Source organism: Solanum pennellii, chromosome 3 (assembly GCF_001406875.1).
Source record: "Solanum pennellii chromosome 3, SPENNV200".
In the NCBI taxonomy this organism is placed as follows: domain Eukaryota; kingdom Viridiplantae; phylum Streptophyta; class Magnoliopsida; order Solanales; family Solanaceae; genus Solanum; species Solanum pennellii.
This window is the reverse complement of record NC_028639.1, coordinates 5,105,302-5,132,452: the sequence shown is the minus strand read 5'-3', so window position 1 is coordinate 5,132,452 and position 27,151 is coordinate 5,105,302. Positions and strand designations below refer to the sequence as shown.

Below are 27,151 nucleotides of genomic sequence, written 5' to 3'. Positions count from 1 at the left end.
GAAGGAAATAGTTCATTAAAAGTTAAAACACTTCCATTATCAATTTATCTTCAACTTTAATAGTCCCTTTAAATAAAGAACCAAAATTTTGGCTTAAATATAGAGACAACAAATTATTAATAAAAAATAAATTGATGTAACAAAAATTTCAAGGAAAAGGTAGAAATTTAATAGCTTAGTATTTGAAATATTTAAGGCATAATACATAGATATACATTTAAACTTAAAACGTGACGTGTGATAGCCAATAGAACAAGGGAAGATATAAGACATGACAATATCATGATGAGCACATAGTTGAGCGTTATCGCAAGGTAATTCCACTGAATGTTTCATTTCCGATAGAGAAATAGTTAGCATCATCAGTTGGTGCTTTGGAGTTTATATTCAATACACAACCAAATCATTTCTTCTCAAGAAAGTGAAAGAACTAAAGTTTATGGGTTCTGAATATCAAAATTTTGATAAACTGTAATAATCAGTGACTTGTCCATAGTGGAATCAGTTCATATATCATAGTATATAAGATCTGAGCTAGCTTTTGATGGTTTTGTATGTACAAAATAAGCATACTAGACACAGTATAACCTGCATTTTCAAATCTTCATCGCGTAATTCTGACCAGTAAAGGATAGCAATGATCCATCTCATAATTTGGCCAGGAATCATCACCTTCGACAAATCCCTGATGACGCCTCCAAACTTCTGTGTCATACATTTCGTCTGTGCTGAAATGCAATCCGCTATCTTTAACTTCTCCGAGAAACTTGTCCAATGAGTTGCCTCTTCTGGGGCTGAAAAGTATGGCTTCAGAAGGACCTTCCTTTTTTAACAATGATTTGATAGTTCGGACGAGTGCTCCATGGAATTCTTTGAAGAAAGTGCTGCAAAATGACAAATGAAGTAAAACTACAGAGTAACTTTAGCAGACGAAAAGGAGAAGATCCGTCTTCTGTTCTTGCACGTGTACATGAAAGGCTTAGGTGACAAAGATAAGAATTGAACTCCCACACATTATAGGTAGATCTCAACAGAGGGGGGGGGGGGTTGCTAGCATGGTCGTTATACAATTTTGTATAAATCATAGAGCTTTCTGTTCTCCAAGTTAGCATTCATTAGCCATTGATGTGAAAACAGTGATTCAGAGATATGATGCATTCAGTTCACAACTTACAGCAGAATTCTCAACGAGGAAAAGAACAGTTTAGTAAGAAAAGAGACAACTACCAGTCACTTGCAATGATGACATCAAATGTGTTGGAGATATCAGAGTCTTTTTCCTGACCCCAGTGCAGCATCAATGGCTTCACCTCCGTACCACCAAACGAACCAGAGTTGGCATTCACATTACGCTGTATATCTGAATGTTAAGTACATCTGAAGTAAAGAGATATGTGAACCAATCGAGTTACTGAACCACTAATTAAAGTTTAGACACCTTATGCAATGTTTGATAGGCACAGGTCATAGTTTAAGCTGATAGGGGCAACAATAAAGCTTGGAGATCAATCACTGTTTGTGTAACTGGAAGCAAATAGAAGACTGACAACTCCTTTAAAGATTACCGGTAAATTTGATTCACTGCATGATTACCAATTTATATCTTAGACTACAGAAAGTACGAAATAAGGATTCAGGATACTGCACAACTAATGGACAGGTGAAAAAGACGAGGTCTTAGCAAATACTACATTCTTCAACATACTACTGATGAATGACAAACAGCTTAATTACTAGGTTATTATTGGAGTTGACAAACAAAAACAAGTGGCATGACCCGTAAGTGGAAAATGAACAAATACAATTTTTCCTCTTAGATCAAACACTAGTTTATTGCCTGAAATCCTTGAACAAGCACACAGTATAATTGCGAAAGGATCCCTCCAGGCTCCAGCACAAAGATGATTAGGTGGCATGGTTCAGCAATCACCAACCTTTGTGCTTATTTTTCCTAACTGATACAGGTTGGTCCCCGGGACATAAAAAAGCAAGGCCTCAACACAATGGATACTAGTGAATCCACAAAGTAATTAAAGAAGGAAGTGCAGAAGCAGAGTGCTTTTGTCCTTTTACCTTTATGTACCAGAAATTGGCCAAAATCAGTGGAACAAATTACAGTGCTCATCTCCCCACTAAATCAAAAGGATACAATCAACAACTTGGGGATTTCCATCAGATATGAAAACTTCTCGTGCTTCTGTGGTCATTGCAACGATCAATCCAGCTAAGCCATAGCCAGATCCAAGCTCAATGACTCTTTTTCCCCTGGAAGAGTAGAAAATCAACTGAAATCAGTTGAAGGTACAACCAAAAATATTATAATCCAATATGAAATATAACATTTGTTAATACCTGAAAATGCTTGCACGTGACAAGCAGTAGTGGGCAAGGACATCCTCTGACGGCCATTGACCTGCTCAACAAGAAAGTCTATAAATTAGAAGGCAATGATAGCAAACATGACATGGACCATTAAGGCTTACTAAACGATATGCACATTCTAGTGTATAAATATTCCGTGAAGTTCCAGTTGTTTACGAAAAAACTTTATTCCAGAGCAGAAGAAATTAGTCTTTTAGACCGGAGTTAAAGAATCTTAATCTGTAAATGCTATTAACTAGAGGACAATTCCAATCATCAAAAGAGACAATTTATAGCCATGACTAAGTAGCTCACAGCATCACATTGCAGTCGATGAAATACTTCATCGCCATGTATAAGTATGTAAAGTGATGAGGTTCTTAGTTTTCAGAAGTTTGATTCATGCAGTACATCCAGAAGATTGCTTATTATCACAATGTTTGCTTTTGTCTTTTGTCTTTTGTCTTTTATCTTCTATAGTTGCAAATAACATCTATATTTTGACGAAAGGTATATTATTATTCAAAAACTAGCCAACTCCAATTTCCTCTTCTTGAATTCACTGGGGGATTCAAAGGGGTAATCAATGAGAAATAGCATTTCCTACGATATATAAGATCTTTCTGTCCAAACCTCTGGAAAGAATGTTATGTTCAGAAAAGCACCTAAAACAGAAGCCAACAGTGTGGGCTATATTAGATAAGTTAACTCTACACTTAATGAACTCAAACAACAAACTACAATAACAATTTTAGTATTTATTGTTTCTTCATTTCACATTTATCTTCAGATTTCTTCTGTTAGTGGAGAAAAGGTATATCTACATTGATAAAAGCATGTTCTCCTACAAAAAAGGTCCTCGCTTACCGTGTAATCCCTCACTAAATGCCTTTTTGATTCTCAACATCTAAAATACCAGTCAGCATTTGGATGTGGTTTACTTTAGCTAAGCAGTGAGTTGACATCGCTACAATTGACGCAGGCAATAATTACCGTCCAACACTGACTACAAGTATATTCATGTAGTTATCTAAGAAAATAAGATGCAACAATTTCCATATTCAACTTAGAAATTATTTTTTCTGATAATGGTGGTGTTCAGGGAATCTTGCACGCACCTCGACTAATTCACGGGTACTTGTAGCTCCCACCAACACAAGTACCGGGTAAGTCTGCCCACAAAGTCTTAGGCAGATGGGAAGAAATCACCTACTGTTGTTTCTCCTGTTAGGAATTTCAACCAACTACTGCCCACAAAGGCTTAGGCAGACCTCCAAAGTTTGCACCTACTTAATTGACCACTAAGCCACACCCTGAATGCAACTGAATTATCAACATCAAACTAAACTGGTCTGTGAGTCTGATAGACAGACATCAAATTCAATATAGAGCAGAACCAGGACAAATTCAGACTTTTCTTGGTAAGGAAAGATATACATCCTTTTCCACGAAAGTAAAAAACAAATCGAAGAATGCAAAAAGTACTTACAAACAAGTCCAGTGTTGTCAATATCATATCTATTGCAGACCTCAAAGTCATTAAGATGTGCCATATCATCCGCTCTCTGACTGCATTAAAGTCAAGCCATTAGAGATCATCAAGGAATAACATCAACCAGTTCATTCTGACGAGAGAATTATTCCCCATATTCCATTAAATTCCTACTATCCAGGCCAAAAGATGAAAAAACCAATCAATGGAGGGGGATTACAAAAAAAAAAAAAAACTCCCTCTGTTTCAATTTGTTTGTCTTACTTTCCTTTTTAGTCCATTTTAAGAAGAATGTCTCTTTTTTTGGCAATTCACTAGTTTTAACTTTCCACATGACATGTTTAAGACCACAAGATTAAAGAGCGTTTTGGCACATTCTACATACATCTAGTTTACGGCCACAAGATTTATAAGTCCTCTTTTCTTTCTTAAACTCCGTGTCAAGTCAAAATCAAACAAACAAATTGAAACGGAAAAAGAGTAATATTTTTCACCCAAAATGAAGAATAGGGGAAACACTAAGCAAATCCATCAATCAAAACAAGGATGTCAATGTTAAGAAAATGAACATTGGGACTAACCCAACCTCAAAAGCGACCTCATGAGGTGAGGATTGCTCAAAATCATATAGGAAGATCAAATCCTCCATGAGACTTAATTGGTCAGGAAGTGTGAGTTTTTCCTTTTTTATGGATAATAGTTTTCTCGAGGTGCATGCTACCTCCTACCAACATCGATACCTAGTAACTTTGTCCACCAAATGTTGGACAAATGGAGAGAAACCACCTAGTATTTTTTGTCTCTGCTTGAATTAGAAGCTGAGGCCTCATAGTTCTCAATCCACTTCATTGATCACTAGACTAGACCTTAGGGTGCCATGACACATGATTATTACCCAAGACCATATACCATGTAAGGACTCAACAAAGGTAAGAATTTGATCACTGCTGCACAGACGTCTATAGTGTGACAACATGTGGGTGCCTCTATGTGATTAAGTCAAGGTAATGGATGCCCATCCACTACCCTGATACTACATCCACCCATAAGCAGGTGGATCCAAGATGGTTGAAGGGGTTCATCCGGACCGCCTTCGATGAAATATAAATTATTTTATTACATATATAAACGGAAAAGAGTCTAAAATATCCCTGAAGTATTGAAATTGGTACAAAATTACCCTTCATCCACCTATTGGCTCCAAAATGCCCTTTTCATCCACCTATTGGCTCCAAAATGCCCTTTTCATCCACCTATTGGCTCCAAAATACCGTTGTCATCTACCTTTGAGTTCAAAATTGACCACTTATTTAATGATTTTAAATCTAAACTATTTAAATATTTTTAAAATACTTGATGTTTAACTATTGTTTATAATTTAATTTATTTGTATTATTTATAAACCAACCCACTACCCACCCATTACTAACTAAATCCACCCAATTAAAAATCCAACTATAATATCAAAATCGTCATAAACATTACTAAAACACGATGAAATTATAGATTAATGAAAATGACATCCAAAATTATTCGAGTCCGAATCGAAGCCCCAATTAAATTTATGTTGAGCCGCTTATTTAGGAGTACACTTTCAATTTGATTTTCTTTCAAGATTGAATTAGAAATTTATAATTAAAGGTAAAGAAGAATACATCCCAAATTAATTCATGCACATTTTTAAAATATAATTTTATAAATATTTATGATTTGTTTTAAAACTTTTAATATATTATTTTTTTTAAAAAGTTACCTATGAAGTAACATCACATAATTGAGACGTAAGAATAATTAAGATGAACATAGTCAGACTTTTAAGTTTATCGGTAATTTTTATTTAGACACTTGAATGTATGATGATTTATTTCTATAGATTTTTTCGTCTCAAATTTTTTAAAACACTCAATTGGCAGTAGTTTTTCTATTGTTGCATTAATAATGTGAGTGATTTATTAATTTGAAGGGTTTAATTAGTAATGGATGGGTAGTGAATTGATATATAAATAATAGTAATAAGTTAAATTATAACAAATAGTTGAGCGCCACGTATTTAAAAAAATATTTAAATAGATTAAATATAAAACCGTTAAATAGCTGGTCAATTTTGAACCAAAAGGTGGATGACAAGGGTATTTTGGACCCAATAGGTGGGTGGAAAGGGTATTTTAGAGCCAATAAGTGGATGGAGGTTAATTTTGTACCATTTCCAATACTTTGAGGGTATTTTAGACCCTCTTCCGATATATAAATGGTTGAAATCATTTTTATGCACATATAAGTAGATGTTAATCCCCTGTTTCCTTGTGTTCTAATTTTTTTATATCTTGAACCTCCATAATGAAAAACCTGGCGTCACCACAGCCCATAAGTGAAGTGAAGAAGAGGAAAATGAACTTTAGCTCACCATACTCAAAAAAAGAAGAGGAAAATCAACTTAGGAATAATGGGAACTCACTGAAGAATAAGTGGGGAAGCATTAGTAACTGGCAATGTATAGCATAAGGTAGCATTCCGTGAGCTATCCATCGAATTCACATTTTCTTCAACACGATCTTTCATCAGATGAAATGGAATCAAATTGAACCCATGAGTTGCCTTTCTAGATATTCGCTGAATACCCATTTCAGATTTATCTTCTGAAACACAACAGTTCAATCCAAATTATTCAAACCCAGAAAATAAATTGAGCAAAAAAATTAGTCTTTTTTATAACAGAAAAGTACTTCATAATGCCTATATCTGCAAAAATCCTCAACCCCAAAAGGTAATGTTACTTAACAGATCCCATGAGTTGGTTTTCTTGATATTCACTGAATATCCATTTCAGATTTATCTTCTTAGATAAAACAATTCAATCCATACGCTCAAAAATCTCAAAAAATTGATTGTATATATATATATATATATTTGAATGTACGTTAAAAAAAAAGATTTTTAGACCTGAATTGGATGAAGAGCGACGAATAAGATTACGACGAAGGATTTTCCATCGAAGAGACGATGCATTTGTTGTTGATTTTCCACTATTTGCCTCCATTTTTGCACTTTCTTGAGCTCGCTTTTCACTTTTGTGTTTAACATGGAATGTCTGAACCGTGATGTATATGTCTACCAATACGACGTAGTTTAAGCTGTTTCTACCACTCACTAATTTGAAATCTTAATTTTTTAATATATATAAAGAAATTTTACATTATCAGATAACACGTAACTATTATAACCACCATAGATTGTGATTGGATAGCAAGATTACCTCCATCTATAACCAAAGGTTTGAAAGTACAGGTCGTGGAAATGAAGTCACTTTAAGTAGAAAGAGTTTTGTTACGTCCTGCATACAAAGGACATGAATATAGTTAACACGAGTTGATGAGTGATGACTCGTCTCGTTTATAGTTATGACAATGAGAATAAAAATGCGGAGCAATCTAAGAATAGTCAAATACCATTTCCATCAATTTTGTAATGAAAAATGAAAGGATGAAAAGTTGCACAATCCTTACAATGATGAATTTGTTTAAAAAATGCATGAACTACTAATCTACATCCATTTACAAACATATACACCAAAAGAATAATCACACCCCTTGAATAAGTCCAGGCACATCTAAAAAACTGGGCAGCCTTTAACCACAACCCCTTCAGCAGTTGGACATTTAGCCAATGGGCATTGATCTGCATCACTTCCCCACCAGTTAAGCCTAACATGCTCCATTCCCAAGCATAAATACAACAACACCCCCATGAATGCTAATCCAGCATCTAACGCGCCAGATAAAACATAATTGTGACGACTCCATAACTTCTGATTGTATCTATAAACAACAAATCCGGAGAGAAAAGCTATGATGATCCAACTGTTGTAGTTGACGGAAGTAGCTGGTGGCATATTGATTATACCAGCTAATAGTACTGGCACTGTGATTAACCTGATCCACTGCTGACTAGGGAATGTCTTGTGCGCGATCCAAACAATGACAGGAGCCATAGCTCCAAATAAGAAAGACCAGTTAAGGGCAGAGTAATGGCCAAGGTTTCCGAAAATTCTCTGTGGCCCAATCAAACCCCAGATGACCGAGGCATCATAAAATACATGATCGCCTGGGCATGTCCACGGACTTCCAGGAGGAAGCAAAGCCCTGTCACAAATATCCGGGACAGTGTCTATGAGCCACCATGCTGTTCCAAGATGCACTAAAGCTGATATCAACGTTCCAGCAACCTGATTAAAGAGTTCAAAGCTCAAAGATTACAGCTTGTAGGACTATTCATTCAACCAGGCACCCGAGATAGTTTCATGTGCCGGCATGTAGGGATTTACAGATGCAGAAGGAAAAGAAAATCCAACCTGAGCCATAAACATTGCTCTTGGAGGAATCTTCATGTAATGCCCAAGCTTTAAGTCTTGTAAAAAGGTTAATCCCTGCTTCATGCTGATGTAACCGTACACCTTAAAGCACATGTTAGCTACTGGATAACCGGGGTACAAGTAGCCAATTATGTACTCCGTTATCACATTCAAACCAGGAGTCTGTGCAAAGAGAAAATGGAAAGTTAGAACAAGAAAGAAGTTTATGTGGCCTTTGAATAGAAGATAGCTTGTATATCATCCTCATCTAAGACTGCATTGCGCAAAATCCAGATGCTCTCATCTAGAGTATGCAAAATCCAATATCAACTAGAATGCAGAAAACAGATACCAATGTATTACCTGAAAAATTATGCCAGTTTTATTACTAACTCAAGTACTAGTCTCAGCTAATGTATGGCAATATATCAGTATTTCTAATGGAATAAACCATTGGGTAGGATGCGATCAACAAAAGTATGGATGATTGCAAACAGCTGTGAAACAGAATATAGCACATTACTTGGTTTGTGGTAGCAGTGATGACTCCAACAGGAAGGGTGAAAAAGAATGCAAGTCCACACGCCAGTAAGACACCCCACCATGGTAATTGGAGCTGTGTTTTGTAATATTCACATATAAACACAGTAGCAGCAATATTTACAAGAAGAATGCTTAAGAACCACCATTCAGGAACTTGCTTGTATTTTCTCATGAGCTTTGTGTGGATATCCATTTTCTTCTCTTGGAAAGCAGACTTGCTCAGCTGCCACAGGTCTCTACATATCAAAAGCCAATGAGTTGATTATTTGCTGCCAGGTGAACTAAAGCTAAAACTAGCTCAATACTCAAATACGGAACACAAAGAGTATAACAATGCAAAGTTCCACTTGTCTTTGTTTTCTCCACATTAGGAACACGGAGAATTTGTTTCCTTTGTACTTCCCTCAACAAGATGAGGAGAGAACGAAAATCATTTAGTGAAGAATTCAGGGAATCCCTTTTTCTAATCACATAAAAAGACCTATTACAAATACCTGAGCATTCATGTGTTGAAAGCTATTTTTAGCAAGTTTTTGTTTTACTAATGTATCCTAAGAAAGTAGCATTTATCTTTTTTTTCCCACCCCTATTAGTTTTCACTTCTTTCTGGTCACCCACTTCACTTTTAATGTAACACCATAGTGCAGCTAAGATTTGCATGGAGTATCAGATCTACAGAAATGGTGAAACTTATCATACTTACACAATTCAGTCGATCAGCAGCAGCCTTTGAATATCACATGGTCTAAAATTATACCTATCAACTCAACTTTTGCCTTGGACAAAATCTTTTTCCAGTAGAAAGCACACATATCACTTGCAAATCACTTTTTGATTGGTATGTCACTTATAAATTATTTTTAATCACAAATTGAATATAGTGATCCTCTCTGATTCTTTCTGATTTAAATGTTTTAACATAGAATCAGTATATCGTGAATATTATCTTTGGCGAAATCTGTAACTATTTTAGTTGTTTAGTGTAAAACAAGTTAACAACCTACATACTAAGCTATTCCTGAGGATCCTTTTAATCTTTAGTGACAGTTTAGATGTGAAGCAAGTTGCATCAAAAACACATTAAAGCATTGTAGAAAATTCAGAATAAGAGACTCAGACATATAGATTAGTATATAGACAAAGAGATACAGATACAGAGATGCACATAAATAGGCATGATCAAACCTGTGAGTATTATCAATTGTCCAAGATTGCAACTTACCGTCCATGGAAGAGGAAGACATGAACAACTGTGGCACTGAGGCAAGCAAAACTGAATGCATAAGTCATTGAAAAGAAAGTGCTGAGGTAGAGAGGGCCCTCGCGATCATATGCATTGAAATCAATATGGAAATTTTGATCGATAATGGCTGAAATGTTGTATGTTTGACCATCTGATGTGAAGAGGCCGTCTGAGAATATTGGGAAGGTTTTGGCTTTGTACACATTGGACCAGTACATAATAGGTGTAACAACATACATAATGAGAAAATATCCAGCAGCAATGTTTGCAGTTGCGAACCATGGACTAGCTAGTGGGCTTCCGAGATAGGATGATATACTAGACCAATCGAGTCCAATGGCACCCATTCCAAGACCATGAAGCCCAGAACCCAACTGTTGGGCAAGGACAGAAGCTGGGAATATCCAACATAACCATGAAAGGGAACTTAGCATTGGGAAAAGGTAACCTGGAAAGACATAGTAAGCAAAGCTACATAAAAAGGCAATGAGGAAGAACTGGTTTCGTGTCAATTCGTTCTTGGCTCTTTCTTCTTTTTCATGAAGGGCCCTGCCATATAGAAATGAAAACCACAATAAGCATAGTAATCATAACAACCACAAAACAGCATTTATTTGTTTACAATTCTCTCCTAAATACTACATATTTCAACTACTTGACCTTAAAGATTTATTCAAGTTCCTCCACCACGCCACCATCCAGTATATGGAAAGATTGAATTACATAGACTGTAAGCGGGATATTGTTGATCCTCCTACAATTGGAGGGGAGACAAGCTCTTCAATGACCCTTATTCATACCATACAAATTCAACCCCTTGTTATCACAAACTATGAGGCAGATTCGACCACTTGGATATGGTATCCTCCTAAGTCCTAAGTGTAATGTAGGTGACCAACCTAATCATGGGCAATCTTGATCACTCCCCTTGTGACCAGAAAAAAATTACTTTTTTTAAGTCATTAACACTATTAGCCGTTTGGTAGAGTGTATAAGAATAATACCAAATAGAGTGTTTAGTAATGTATATTTTAGCATTTAGCAATGCATGTATTGATTATACTTGCATTAATTATACTAGATTATTTTTATTCATTGTTTGGTTTGATGATTAAAAAATAATATGCATTGCATAAAAATTTTTTTACAAAGATAAGATGTAAAAGGGGATTAAGGGGCAATTGAATCTTTAATTGAGCTAATGCATGCATTAAAACCATTGCATTGCTGATACCAAAAAATTCATGATATTTAGTAATACACAGCTCAATACACAATAGAGTGACTAATGCTAATTAATGCATTAGTTACATAGATTAGATAAGAGTATCAAACAAGATACTAATAATACACCAGGCTAATATATCTAACACAGGATTTGAACTCTTAACTTCAAGGATACCTGAACTATAAGTTTTTATTTATCATTGAGGAGATTCAAAATATAAATATCTACGTAAATACAGAAAATTTATCTTATATATATCGCGTAACTTTTTATCGAGAAAATTCGAGTAAAACCTCGAACTCACATGGGTCCGCTCCTGCATCCCACACGACCCCTTTTAAATGGGATGTGTAATTATGTTAAAAGTGGATTAAATATGAATCTACTCCTATTATCCATCTAAGGTGTAGGAACTACCAAAAAAATATTTTATAATTTCACATGCTTGATTGACTTAGAATATTTTGAAAAATATTTTTTCGAATAATTTATTTCTTCTAATATATTTTTAAAAAAATATTATTTCTACACAAAAAAATAAAGTAAAATAACATTTTCGAAAAACTCTTTTTTAACTTTATATTCTAAATAGATCTTTGATCCTAACTCAACGATCAACCCGACCCTACACCTGACATGGACCCAAACTCTCAACCCGACCCATAGACAAGATTACACTACCTGCCTGTTCTGCCACGTGGCAGAAGCCCAGCTAATATCACAAAAGATAAAGGAAGTCCATATGATAGCTTAGCGTGGATTGTTATGTACCTGAAAAGAGAAACTTGAACAAGATTGTGGGGCCACCACATAGCAGCGGGCTCCACCAAATACTTCCGAAAAAGCCCGGCCCATCCAAAGCCCAATACCTGCGTCGTGAGAACCACGATCAACGAAACCCAGAAAGTCAACGTCCTCTTGTAGAAAACCTTGACCGCACTGACGATATGAATCGCGTACGGATTTCCGGCGCCGGAGTTCGCGAAAATCGTAATCAATACATGCTCTTTCACATTAAACGGTCCTGGATTCATCGTGAATTCGAATTTTCTCCCTTTGAAGAACACTCGATTTGGGATCGCCATAGCCATGAGATGACCTAATGGAACCACCGCGATTTGAGCTGAAATTGAGCTGATTGATAGAGGCTCACGGCGGAACCAGAAAAATTGGTTGAGAAATGAGAGGAGAATACAAGCTAGGGTTCCGAGTGTCCACATTCGGAATGTAACAACCGGAAGTGTTGATACGTCGGTGATCGGAACTGTAAGGGCCACTTGCTCAATCGGTGAATTTTCAGATTGAGAACTGCTCGAAACATCATCGCTGTAGTTTGAAGATATCTCCTTCTGGTTCTGCTTATCAACTGCAACATTTGCAGGTAAGTAAAACTAAACCACACAATATGAATACAGCATTCATCAATGGATTCAACTGAATCATTCTCAATAAATATTATCGAATCAACAATTTCAAAAAAGTGTAATAGATTCATAATCATAAAACTTGAATCCTAAATCCGCCTATAGACAGGGCTATAACTCAATAACTTTGATCAAAATCACATATTTGTGTTAACGAAATCCATCGAGAATCCAAAACTCAGAAACTCAACAGATTCAACCGAACTCAATAGCTTTATTCAAAATCACATATTTGTGTTAACGAAATCCATCGAGAATCCAAAACTCAGAAACTCAACAGATTCAACCGAACTCAATAGCTTTATTCAAAATCACATATTTGTGTTAACGAAATCCATCGAGAATCCAAAACTCAGAAACTCAACAGATTCAACCGAACTCAATAGCTTTATTCAAAATCACATATTTGTGTTAACGAAATCCATCGAGAATCCAAAACTCAGAAACTCAACGGATTAACAGAACTCAATAGTTTTATTCAAAATCGCATATTTGCATTAAAAAATTTATTCAAAAACCCCAATAAGTTACATTTTATTCGAATTCATAAACTCAAAATTCTGAATCTACCTCTGTCTATACAACGAAGTAGTAGAATTTGTGGAAATGCTTACTAAGTGGAGCTGAGATTTCTTCAGTCTCAATCATGTTTCTCCTCTTTCGTATATTCTTCGTATTAGGTTGAGCTTTTCATTTGAGCTTCAGAACGTTTCCAATCTATCAAATACGAGAGTTATTCAGTCGAATTTATGTTATAAATTCGTACAGAATCTACCAATAGAATATAATCAATATTGTTTGAAGACTCAGCAATGGCGTAATTTTATTGTAGAAATTTTTGGCGTGAATATGGATAATGTTTTTATATTAGTCAACTAGCAAATAAAGTAGTATCTCTGTCTATTTTTATTTGTCAGTGTTTCGATTTTCGAAAGTTAAAAATGATTAATTTTTAAAGTTAAATTAGATTAGATTAATTTGATATTTTAAATAAAATATTTTAGATATTTATAAAATTATACGAAAAGTATCATAAATTATAATTCTTTTTATATTAAAATAATGAAAAATATATGGTATAATATAAATCGAAGTACTTATAATTTGATTCTAACAAAGAAAATTATGACAATTAAAAATGGAAATGAACCTGGACTACATGCGGGTGCATATACATTTTGTTCTTTTAACATATGTTTGACATGTTTTTAAGTAGGACCTTTTCTTTCTTTGATCAACGCACTCCTAAATGTTTATGATTTCATGTCGAATTTAATATTTCACGAATATATTTTTATTTGATCATAATAAAGTATATGATTCGGTCTAAATATCGAATATATAGGCAAAGAATGTATTTGAATTTTATGAATTCTACATTTTATTCTTTTTAATTTATTAGGTTTTAAATTAGTAAAGGAAAATTACGAAACTAACCAATTTACAATGTAGCTGAAATATCAATGTATTTAATATGTACATCTATTCAATTCATTTTTATAATAGAATACATAGTTAACAAAAGCTAATGAATTCAATCGAATTCGTATCTAATAGTCTTGCTCAGCCTCTGATCAAATGCGAAGAAGTTTTTACTATATTTTTGTATATATAGTAAAACTTTATTTAATTAATACTTGGTAATTAATAATCTTCTCTAAATAAAAAGACATTTTCGGATATAGTTTCAAGAAATTTCCTACCTTGCTTATATAGTTTATTTTCTCACAATTATACATTGAATATTTTTAGTAAAAATATAATGAATAATATTTGATTATTAAAAAATAATGAACATTATATATAAGAAATTTATTTCTACATAAATCATTAAATCCTTGAATTTATTTTACAATGAATAATTTAGCAAAAAATAATTATAATCTATGTATAATGATTTCTTTTAATAGAAATTCAATAAATATGATACATAATTTAGTAAAATACGATAATTTTGATATATTTATTGTACTTTTTATCTAAAAATTTATTTTCTATGTAAATTCTATAAATATAATACATAAATTTGTGAGATATAATTTTTTTCCTATCTCATCAGAAAAACTTTTTACTCCACAAAGATATTATTTATATGCAAATGAATCTAACTAATGAAACTCGAAAATACAAAATTATATTACTTCCCTAATTAATTAAAAATCTGAACTAAATATTCCTTATTTAAATATGATATGTACATTAATATTTATTCACAATTTTATCAAAGAATATTTATTTCATGCTTTTCAAAGTTTTTTTTTTTTTTGGTTGTCTACACAATATGTCTTTTCATAATAAATCCCGCAAATTATTCAAAATTATGAGGATCAAAATTTACAAAGATAAAATTTGAAATAGTGTTCGATTAATTATGAATTAATCAATATTCGATTGATTGGCCTAAGGTTATTCAAAGAAAAAAATAGTGTTGATTCAAGTGCTCCCTAATAACAAGTATTCTAAGAAAAGCTAGTTAGAGGAATATATAATAATTTACTTATTTTATACATTTAGTATTAATAACGCGATATACACCTACAAAGTACGTACTCTTGACTAGTCTTTATATAAATAATAGTAGTGATTGATAATCTGGATTAACTTATAAATTCGGATATAACATATAGAAATATTTAAAAGTTCTATGGCATTTTTACGTTTTTTTTTTTTTTGTACCTCATCAAAAATATTTCAATTTACAAATATTTAATTACGAATAAAGATTAAAAAAAAGTGTCCTTTATCTAAAAAATTGATGGAAAGGTAATCAAAATTTGTCTTATCGAAGATACAAAGTATATCACTTTCCTAGGTTAACTCGATGTTATTTTATATTAAACCTAATGAATGTATGATATATATTTTTAACGTTAGATCATAGTTAATTAAGATATAGTTTAACATAATATTTGTTAATTAATATATGTTTTAACCTAATGTTTTTATTTGATCATAATAGAATATATGGCTCGATCTAAATACCGAATACAATAGGCAAAAAGGGATATAAACTTTATGAGTTCGAAATTTCATTCTTTTCAAGTTATTAGGTTTTAAATTTAAGGAAAAATTACGGACAAAACATTTACCAACATAGTTAAAATATCAATGTATATATACATTTTGATTAATAATTTGTGCATATATTCAATACATTTTTATGATAGAATACATAGCAAACAAAAGCTATTGAATTCATGATACCTAAAACTCTCGCTCCGCCTCCGACTAAATGCGAATAAGCGTTTACCATATATTTGTATATACAGTAAAAATTCACTAAATTAAGAATCTGTGTAATAGAATATTTTCCTCTATTCCTTACTTGGGTCAATAAAAATTCACTCTTTTCGATAAAATAATGTATTTCTAGAAAATCCTATATAAATAATATAATTAATCATTTTTTAAAAGTACGAATATATCTACGATATTTTAGTAAAATATGATTTTATAGCGTTTTGCTTTTTCTTAAAATTTAAATCTAATTGTTTCTTTTATTGCAAATCTTTTTGAGTGGATGTGAATTAATGATCTCTTTTGTACTCACATAATGATTTAATAAAAATAATATATCTACGATATTTTAGTAAAATATGATTTTATAGTGTTTTGCTTTTTCTTAAAATTTAAATCTAGTTGTTTTTTTTATTGCAAATCTTTTTGAGTGGATGTGGATTAATGATCTCTTTTGTACTCACATAATGATTTACGTATTTGATGTGTCATTTTTGATTCTATGACACCTTTTAGATGAGAAGTTATTTGTGGATATAGTTTTTACGAAATTTCTTATCTTGCTGATATAGTAATATAATTTATTCTCTTACGATCATACTTAAACTTTTTTTAGTAAAGACATAATTGATAATATTTTATTATTAAAAAATAACAAACATTATATATAATGAATTTATTTTTATAATGAATCATTGCATTCTTGAATTTATTTTACAATATATATTTTAACAAAAAAGTATATTACATTGAATCACAATTATACTTTATGCATGATAATTTGTTTTTTTAGGAATTTAATAAATATAATACAATAATTTTGATATATTTACTTTTTATATAATAAATTTATTTTTATTTTAATTCATTATATATGACACATAAATAAATAAGATAGTGATTTTTTTTTCATACCTCATGAGAAAAACTTTTAATCCACTAACATACTTATATGGAAATGAATTTAACTAATGAAACTTTAAGATACGAAATTATATCAATTCCCTTATTAATTAAAAACCCTAATTAAATGTTCCTTATTTAAATCTAATAACTTATACACTAACATTTATTCACAATTTTGTTAAAGAATATTGCATGCGTTTCAAAGTTTGTTTTTTTTTTCTCTACACAATATGTCTTTCCCTTCAAGAAATAAATCCCACAAATTGTTCAAAATTATTAAGAAAATCTCTAGTATTTTCTTCATTTCCTCATCAAATAATCCTTCCAAAAGCAAAAGAATTACAAAAAAAATCCCTTCTACTAATTGTTACTCATCAACATTGAGTCTTTATGAATGTAATTGTCAATATCATGAAAATGAAAGAAAAAAAGTTCAAAAAAGACAAAATATTTTTTTCCAAGAAAAATTGGAATATGGAAAAAAATATTGGAGAAATTATGATGATGAAGAAGAAGAAGATGAAGCTACTTTTGAGGAAAGGCAAAGTTTAGAGCAAAGAGCTGAGGAATTTATTAAGAGATTCTATGAGGATCAAAGTTTACAAAGGCAAAGATCGGAGTAGTGTTCGATCGATTACGTATTAATCAATATTTGATTGATTGATCTTAGGTTATCGATAAAAAATAATAATTGACTCAAGTGTTTTAGAATCGCGTGTAATAGTCATAATTTAAGGAAAGCTAGTTTGAGGAGTATATAGAACATTTGATATTTTCGAAAGATGGAATCAGAATTTTAAGTTATAGATTATCTATACATATTTAATGGATTTCTTAAGATAAGTATTAGTCTTAGATAAAATTATTGAATTATGTCGAACTTGTAACTGATAAATTCATCTCTATTTTAGCATGACTGTCTATTATGGCTTCTTTTTTTCTTCTTCTTTTTTTTACCGTTTAATTAGATGTTGATTAACTTTTTGACCTTTTTTCTCATTTTATACGAGGGGATTTAGAAAAATAACTCTAAAAAGCAATTTTTGAAATTCTTTTGTTACTTTTTCCCAAAAAAAAAATTACGTAAATGTTTAAGTATTCTCTCTGTCCCTATTTACTTATCCATATTTCTTGTTTTAGTTGTTCCTATTTACTTGTTCATTTTGACAAATCAAGAAAGAACAAAAAATATTTTTCTATTATATCCTCATTTAAACTTCTTGAAAATTTTCAAGTTTTAATTCACCATTTTTTGAAACCATAAAACCATAATTAATAAGAGTAAAATTATAACTTCGCTATGTTAATTATTGCTATCTTAATATTTGTTTCATTTCTAAAGTGAACAATTAAATAGGGACGGAAGTAGTATATAATATATGTATTTTTGTTTAATTCGCGTAATATTTTTTAACAAACGATATTCAATCAATCTCCCTTCACTCAACTTAGCTTTGCCCATGTATACGTTAAATACATTGTTTAGATAATTAATGTAGTTTAATTAAGGGCAACTTTCACATATAGCAAACAAAAAATTCATATTTGTATGCTATAGCAAACTTTGCATAATTGCGCTCCATAGCAAACATAAAACTGTATAATTCGCTATACATATACAAGTGTATAATTCGCTGGCCTATATTGTATAATTCGCTGGCCTATTTCGCTGCAATTGTATAATTTGCTATTCTATTTCACTGCAATTGTATAATGCACAATTGTATAATTCACTGCCTATTTCGCTGCAAATTAAGTGTATAGCAAGAAGATATATGTTTTTCTCTCGCGTTATACAAAAACAGAAACACAATATATACACTTCTGTTGTATAAAGCTAGAGAAAATTGTATTTCACTGCAATTGTATAATTCGCAATTGTATAATTCGTTGACCTTTTTCTCTGCAATATTTGAAGTAAAATGTTTGTAAATTGTATAATTAAGTGTAGAACACGAAGATATATATTTTTGCATGTGTATATACAATTTTCTCTCGCTTTATACAAAACAGAAACAGAATTATACACTTCTGTGTATAAAGCGAGAGAGGCGAGCGAGAATGGAGAGTGGTGAGCGAGATTTCTGGGAGAGAGACGCTGGCAAATTTTAGCTAACGTTTGCTATGGAGCACAATTAAATCAAACCCTAGCTATTCCATTTATTTTAGGTTATTAGTTTGCTATTATATACAATTTTCCCTTTAATTAATGGGTGACTTAAATCGATTATAGCATTTATAATTTATTTACCACTATTTTCTCTCTATCTTTTATGTTAAAATATCAGTTGTCATGTTTTACTTTTTGAGCGTTATCTGTTACGTCACATGTATATACTATTTTTTATGCGGTAAGATACAACTAATAGTATAATCAGTATAATCTGTGAGTGAATCTATAAGAGCGTAACGGATACGCAAATCTTATCATATACCTTATTTTAGATATAACAGTTAATTTCTTCTAGGCTATAACATGGTTCAAACTGCTAGAGCTAAATTTACTTTTTTTAAAAAAAAAAATAATAACTGCTAATTAGTTTCTCACAGATGGTTTATTCTTCAAAAATATAGTACACATCAGTGACTGATCAATCGTTATAATATCGAGTTCATTTGAACCCAATATTCTCAACGTGGAGCATGAACATATAAAAATTCAATAAAGTACAACACATAGTAGATATGAACTCATAACTTTAAAAATATAATAGATTCAACGCATTAGCAACCCGAAGAAAATATAAAAAAATTGTGTAGATTCGATTCGAAGAAAAAGAAATGGAGATTCTTTTAAAAACTGAACCACTAGTCTAAATTCTAAATTCACTTCTGGTACACATTTTTGGGTGTTCATGTTTATACTTTTCAAGTACAAAACAACTGTTATAGTATCTTTACCTCATTCACATAAATATTTTACAAAAATTTGTACTACAAAACTTTTGATGCAAATAGATTTTCCTTTCCATCCATGGAAAAGAAACAAGCTATTTCCATCTACAAAGTGTGCAAAACAGGGATTATCATATACATAGAAGTTTTTCGAGTAATCCAATTCCTTCGTGGTGTGACTTAAATGGCGCGAATCCAGATTTAGTTGAACGTGAGGGTTTTGGACATTGAATGCTTTCAATGAGTATTTCACCATCAGCACAATCTCAAAACTGATCCTGTTCAAATTATTCTAGATAAATGGTTTATGCTAAACTAACATGGAGGAGGAGTTTTTGCACAACTGAATACTAAATTTGCCAGCCAACTATGATGTTCGAGCTAGGATATGGAAGGGTTTAGAGAACAAACCTCTTTCGACTAAATGGCCAATTTTGTGAACTTAGCAACAAAGAGTCCGCTTGTACAAGATGTCAAAGGATCAAATCGTAAGGTTTTCTGTATTCGACCACTCTTGCATGGCCAATTTTTGGCAGCAGTAATCTCCAGCAATTCTGAAAATAAATAAGAAAACTGACTGCACAATACAACAAAAAACAGGGAGCTGGTAGACGGTAAAGTGTCAGAGATGAGGAAAGCCTGTATTCGCAAGGACTATGAATCAACGGTGTATTTCACGCAATTCGTGTGAACTCTTATGATGATTTAAAATGCAGCTGAATAAAACCCGTCTTGTGCAAGACTTTTGTTAAACTTTTACTTACATTTACGGCCTCTGCCAACCCCCTCAAACCAGTTAACTTAGAAGTCCCTAGCCAGGTGATAAAAAGGAGCAGCCCGGTACACTAAGCTCCTGCTATGCACAGGGTTCGGCTGGACCACAATGGTCTATTATATGCAGCCTTACCCTGCATTTCTGCAAGAGGCTGTTTATTTCCAAATGGTTCAAGTATAACTTTCAAAACAGCAGCTGAAGCAACTTCACTATAGGTATATATGCAATGGATAATGAACAACTTTGACCACATATGTGATCATATCTGGCACCCAGCTTGTGAAATTACAAGCAAGCTATCAGTTTCTAGATTTATTACAAAAGTAAAATTTTACCTGCAGATGTGTTCTCCGAAAGGAACCGCTCGACCACATCTTCGTTCTGAGCAAAGGTTAAACTATTTGGTACACCCACACAAACAACGAAAAGGATTTATGAGTATCAATAGCATGGAAACAAAAGAGGATCTGTAGCCATGGGATTACAAGCAGATGGACGGAAACCTGCAAGTGCTATAGACAAGGGCTCCCCCAACTCTGAGCAATCTGAATCCATTAGTTAGAAGTTGCAGCTGCAAGAAACGGATAAATTATTGTGTGCAAAGATATTAGGAAAAAACAAACTTGAGCAAGGAGAGGAACTTTGAATGAGGAAATCAGAAAACTTCACTAAAACATGGAAATTTAACTACATGTCGCTGAATTTAGAAAGATTCATCTATTCATGAGAAATTATTTTGAGGACACTAAAGCTGGAGTAGAAGAGAGATTATGCCCATCCTCCAGAAGTAACAAGTGTTACATGCAAAACTATAGAGCTGCAGAATCTTCCCTACCACATTTCCAAGAAACAAGCTAAATTTTTTGTGATGATAGAACCCAGTCACCAACTTCTCTGAATTAAGAAAATTTGCAGCTTGAGACTGGACACTCTTCTATAGCCTTTCCTAATTAAAGAGTACCAACTAACCCTAGCAGCCCACAATAAAAATCATCTCCAAACTGAAGTTCCAGACTTCCAGTCGAACGTGCTACTAAGACCTGGAACAAACATCTAAATTAATGGCAAAAACTTGGACGTGACTTACTAAATTCATTTTGATTTACCTAATTGTGATTCTGGGTTCTAAAAATATTGAAGAGCAATAAGCTTTGAGATGTCTTTTTTTTCCTTATCACGCAACAATATGCATGCCAGATAAGATCTAGTGATTCGAGACATTGCTTTTGAAATTCTTTCCATGGCCTTTTCTTTAAAAAGTCTCCACAAATAACACACATGTTAGATCTAGAATCAATAGCACACTCACATCTTGTCATTATGGGTATGTTCGTGCTTTTTGAGAGTTGGATACTATTCTTGAGTAAGATGCAATTATCTAAAGCCTCGAGTATAGTATATATGTGATCCAGACAACAGACATTTAACAAGAAATTAGAAAACCAGCAAAATACACAAACGGGTACAAAGTTGCATCTGTACATTCTCATGTTTTTTTACAACAAAAACATACCCAGTGTATTCCCACAAATGGGATCTAGGCCAACTGGGCAAGTAAGATGTACGCAGACCTTACCCTAACTTTGTGGGGTAGAGAAGTTGTTTTCGATAGACCCACAGCTTAAGAAGTGTAATCAGAGTAGACAAAAAATAACGACCGCAAAATAGCAAGATAAACAAAGCAAATGAAGTAAGGAGAAGACTAACAATTAAGGAGAAGATGAAACAAGACAACCCCTAGCCTCTCCCGCATAAAAGTACTACAACAATCGGCTACCTACCACCCTTCTATCCTAACCCTCGACCTTCATTCCTTCCTATCTAGGGTCCCCTCAGTAAGTTGAAGGTGTGCCATGAAATTCTTGATATGCCTATTCATCTGAAATACTGTTATACTTCATTTTACTATTTTCTAGTAACAAGGCAATTATCATTAAGGAGGTTAGACATAAATTATATAAATAGTTTCAAACTACTACTTGCCACGAACCAAGCATAATTATCCAAATTATACTAATTTTTACAAGCTATTAGCCAATATCTGTTGTTAATCAGTAGCTGTATCAGCTGCAAAAATTGGCAGAGTATTTTCAAGGCAAAATATATATGTAGGTCTGGGAAAACAAGCTAACTTCAGCACCTGAAGGATAGTAAGATCATCGGTTCTTTCTGCATCTAGCACACGGCGCTGGAAGGTTGTCCAGCCCCATTGCTCAAATTTCTGAACATGCTTAATAGAACCATCATGGGTACATTCTGCATCCACAAGAACCTGACTTAAACTCGAACTAGTCAGTAGTTATTTAGGAAAATATAAGAAAATATCTTAAAGCCGTTCATACTGTTGAATAGGAACCAAAACAATAATCTTGACTTGATGAGGATGAAGTTTTTAGAAAAGGAAAATAAGCCTTTAAGTCAGGGAAAAAACAAATTAAGGTTAACAGAAAACATCTGGAGGTTCGGAACTTTGGTGTACCTTGTCGTAGCCAAGCTGTAAAACCTCACTGATAGGCATCTTTTGATATAATTCATTTTTTCTCATCCCAACCACCCCAGAATACCGGCCATAAAATATAAGCTCTGGTTCTTGAGTTGGTGAGAATAGCTTGGAGACACCTTTTTCTCTAGCTATAGCTTCCTTCTTCCTTTCTTTCCATGGTCTGCGGGACTTCCACTCCCCATACACTTCAAATTTTTCTCCTGAAGCAAATTCATCCGCTAGATTAATAGAAAAACGAAATACTTTGGAGTAAGACTGTGACCAAAAAGACTTAGCAAAAATCATTAAGAAACAAAGAAGCATCTGCAACTAAAGGTTATTAAATGATAATCATTTTACCATTTTCATTTTGCAATGGAGAGCCTGAATGGACCCTGACAGGGAGATGAGAAAAGCTGGTTCCATCAGCAACAAAAAGACGACAATGACCACCAAGACTATATTTCTGTAGCATGGTTCTACAGGCCGCTAATCGATGTTTTGCAATGTCAACACCAGTCACAGAACCCGAACTGCCAAGAATGTCCAACATCATACAAAGTTTAGCACCTAAAAGAAGATATCAAAAATGAGTTACAAATTGGAATGCTGTATCAGAAGTCTATACAGGGTGTACTTGGAAGTTCAAAAGCTTCAGAAAAACATGTGGTTCTACAGATAAATTAAAGAGGTCAAGGAATCTTCAGTTTTTACACTTGAACAGAAAAGCCTAGGAATAATTCATATCTATATAGTACATACTTCATTTAGCTATGGCCTTCTCCGGCCCATATCCAGCACTTGTCAAAAAAAAAGATTAGATCCGGGAATTTTAGTTATTTTAACGAATACAATATTATTTGTTCAATAATATACTTTTAAAGACATTCACTTATTCTCAAGATCTCTTAACATCCAAAGCACGAGATCACTTCTTAACCACTTAGAACCTCCTCTTTGTCGCCTAGGCTATTATCGTAGTAAAATGTTTGAAGCACTAGGTTATTATACTCTTGACAGATTCATAATAAGGTAGGTACCTCTTGCTAACACTGTGCCCTGAATCAAAATTCTTAGTAACATGTGAGGTGACCAAGTGCCAAAATCAACAGCCATAATAAAAATTTACTTTTTCCATATTCAAGTCAGGAATTACCAGGTGCAGCACAAAGATCAAGGACATGATCCCCTACTGAAATGTCCAAAGCTGTCACAGCAGCTCCGGATGCTGCATCAATTCCATACATCTGGAACAAAGACAAAATAATTACTCAAAATCATCAATTATAATGGAATGGATCGTATTTTCCAATCAACTGCTAGACTAGGAATGTTCCTATATAAAGCTGATCACTACGGGGTAAATTTTGCTTAGATGACACTCTCCTAACCAGAAAGCCAACAAGTCAATTGCGGGGAATAGCAAAAAATTAAAGATAGTGTTGGAGAGAGAAAAAGGGTTAGTATATTTTTGTAGGAGCAGGAGACAAACTTTTATCTGCTCTAGTCTTTAGAGAATGATGTCATGAAGAGCATTTTTGACATACTGGAAATTGAATAATAATCTCAAGGCTCGTGAGTATCATATTCACCAAGAGACATTATTAAAAAGATTCCTCACCTTCCCTTCTTGGTACGCCTTCGAACTAGCAATTCGAACATCAGGTTGAAGATGATAAAAGTTGTGCAACCAACACACTCTTTCAAGCTTGCATCTAATATCACTTTCAATTTCTTCAAGCAAATCCTCATAACCAGGCTTTATCCTTCAAGAAGAAAAGAATGTGCAAGCATGAGTCTGTGGAAGATCTCTCACATCTATTTTTGTGAAGACACGTCCTTTAATATCCTAAGAGTGTGACTGTTTAGCGGAAAATGATGTTCTTCTGGAAAATTTTCTCATACTGAAAGCATTTTCCGATGTTTCGTCATCTTGAATTGGTGGAAGGTATTTTCTCTGAGAAAAATATCTTCCACAAACAGGAGAAAAATGACACAATTTATTTCTGGACAGATATCAGTTCCTTTGCAAATATCCGAACTATTCCACTTGCTTCAATTAACAGGTACACATTGTTGACTACATTTATTCATATCACAAAAACACTATCATTGTACCATATACAACATTCTGTAGATTACAATAGACAATTTACTTTTATACACAACCAAACACTAGAAAATGATCCAAAAGAGTTTAGTTCACATGGTGGAAATAGATTTTTCTTTTTTTTTTAAGAAAAAGATATCTTTATGTTAAAAAAAATCTAACGCAAAGAGTTTTCCTCCATACCAAATGCACACTAAGATTATTAATCTTCCATCAAACAAATTTCCTTCAGCAAGCTTGCTATACACCCAAAGGCAGTATGTTGCTACAAGTAAACATATCTCTAATATGTGTTAGTATAAAAGTTGGGCTATGCTAACTAGATTTATGTGATTCTATAAATAAAAAAAGGAACAGGAGTAAAGAATTTTCAACAGAATCAAGATATATGTAAGCATAAACTTCATTTATGGCTGATTCTGACAGGTTTTGTAAGTTGTAACAATTCTAATCGGTTAACTTGAAAAGAAATAAGCTTCAAAAGTATCACCATTCTAGCACCCGAGGGTGTGGCGCATGTCGCAACACCAATGAAGTTTGAACCATGAGAGAGAGTGGGGTTCAAATTCCAACATGCGCAAGAAGTGTGAGGTAATTTCTACTATTTGTCTGAGCCTTGGTGGACATAATTATCTAGTATTTGTGTTGGTGGGAGGTAGTAAGTACCTGGATTAGTCAAAATGTGTGCAAGCGGACCTCAGACCACGGTCATTAAGAAAAAAGCATTACCACTCTATTCTCCTTACTTATTATCATGGAAAAAATCCATTATGTGATTTTGTATCATCTATTTAAGCATTGGTGAACAGAATTACCCGTATTTGAACTAATAGAAAGTAGTACGAACCCGATAAATTAGTCGAAATGCACCCAAGTTGAACTGGACACCACTGTTATCCCAAAAAGTAAAAAAGTATCACCACCAACTTATTTATTGTCATTGGAAGCAATAGGTGAATTCATACAATGAAGTAACTGACGGCATTTGCTACTTATTAGTCACATCACATTTGACAGACATTATGTAAATAACAAAAATGAGTTAATGCACTAGACATGCTTGCAAGTTGCAAAAAGTACCTTACATAACGAGGTATGGAATCGGAAGCAGTATAAATAGAAGGATCCAAGTCATGTTGATTCAGAAAATCAAGAAAAGCATCTGGCAGAGGCAATCTTGAGGTTTCTTCCACATCCATCATCACAAAACTAAAAAAAGACAACAACTTTTATCAAGTCAAGAAAGTGAAACCCATTATTCCTTTGAAAAAAACTCTTCAAACATAGAAAACCCTACTATGTCTTTCTACCCACATTGATAGGGGTAAGGTATATGTACGCCCACCCTGCCAAGACCCAACAACTTACCCAGTCTAGACTAACAAAAACAACAACATACCCACTGTAATTCCACAAAGCAAGGTCTTTGGAGAATATAGTGTACACAAACATTAACCCAACCTCATAGATAGTGATTAAGACGTTGTTTCCCATAAACCCTCAACCAAGAACCACAGTTCAAAAAGAAGTAACGGAAGTGAAAGCATAACAAAGCTTACTAAGCTGTAACTACAACAAAATAATCCCCTGGGCAAATTGTTGTATGTTTGTTGTTATATTTAAGTAGATTTTTAACATACTTAATGTAGATCCAACAACATACCCAGTGTAGTTATACCAAGTAGGATAGAGTGTACGCACACCTTACCTCAACCTAAGTGAAAGCTGACTTAGCAGAACTACAACAAAATAATCCCGGGACATTTAGTTGTTTGTTTGTTGTTAAATTAACTAGATTTTAAACACAGATACATAATTTGGACCTAATCTATCATGTTCAACCAAACCCGTAAAACTAACACTCTAGCTCCGTCTCCGGCCGCCGCACTAACAAAAGGTAAAAGGAAACGAAAGCAGTAAACAGAAGTTCGTCGGAATACCTGAAGAAAAAATTGTCGAAGTAATATGCTGAAAGATTGTTGTTTCTGTACTCAATTTTACAATAACCAAAAGAAACTGTATAAATCGAACTACGACTGCTTTTCCATAATCTCCATGAAAACTCCAATTCACAAAAATGGCGGCCAGAACAACAAAGGATGAGATG

At 33.2% G+C, this 27,151-nt stretch overlaps 3 protein-coding genes across 4 annotated transcripts; all 3 read right to left on the bottom strand.

Moving 5' to 3' along the window:
- Positions 1–297: 297 nt before the first annotated feature.
- On the bottom strand, positions 298–7,000 carry LOC107014586 (calmodulin-lysine N-methyltransferase). Its single transcript, XM_015214553.2, has 7 exons — positions 6,794–7,000; positions 6,309–6,489; positions 3,851–3,930; positions 2,353–2,413; positions 2,150–2,265; positions 1,228–1,360; positions 298–884 (listed from the first exon to the last, which is right to left on the bottom strand). The coding sequence occupies exons 1-7, from the start codon at positions 6,888–6,890 to the stop codon at positions 605–607; spliced, it is 948 nt and encodes a 315-aa protein (XP_015070039.1). The 5' UTR covers positions 6,891–7,000; the 3' UTR covers positions 298–604.
- Positions 7,001–7,272: 272 nt separating this feature from the next.
- Positions 7,273–13,487, bottom strand: LOC107014584 (oligopeptide transporter 7-like). Its single transcript, XM_015214552.2, has 6 exons — positions 13,254–13,487; positions 11,987–12,581; positions 9,967–10,536; positions 8,725–8,980; positions 8,202–8,384; positions 7,273–8,075 (listed from the first exon to the last, which is right to left on the bottom strand). Exons 1-6 carry the CDS (start codon positions 13,285–13,287, stop codon positions 7,461–7,463), a joined length of 2,253 nt encoding a protein of 750 aa, XP_015070038.1. The 5' UTR covers positions 13,288–13,487; the 3' UTR covers positions 7,273–7,460.
- A 6,061-nt stretch (positions 13,488–19,548) lies between these two features.
- On the bottom strand, positions 19,549–27,151 carry LOC107012311. Of its 2 annotated transcripts, none has more exons than XM_015212117.2 (11): positions 26,985–27,151; positions 26,125–26,253; positions 24,556–24,700; positions 24,091–24,181; positions 23,295–23,504; positions 22,932–23,155; positions 22,593–22,724; positions 20,956–21,023; positions 20,788–20,849; positions 20,089–20,231; positions 19,549–19,955 (listed from the first exon to the last, which is right to left on the bottom strand). In XM_015212117.2, the coding sequence occupies exons 2-10, from the start codon at positions 26,244–26,246 to the stop codon at positions 20,098–20,100; spliced, it is 1,188 nt and encodes a 395-aa protein (XP_015067603.1). In that variant the 5' UTR covers positions 26,247–26,253; positions 26,985–27,151; the 3' UTR covers positions 19,549–19,955; positions 20,089–20,097. The 2 variants fall into 2 exon arrangements, with proteins under 2 accessions (XP_015067603.1, XP_027771704.1); XM_027915903.1 differs by having other exon boundaries at positions 26,130–26,253.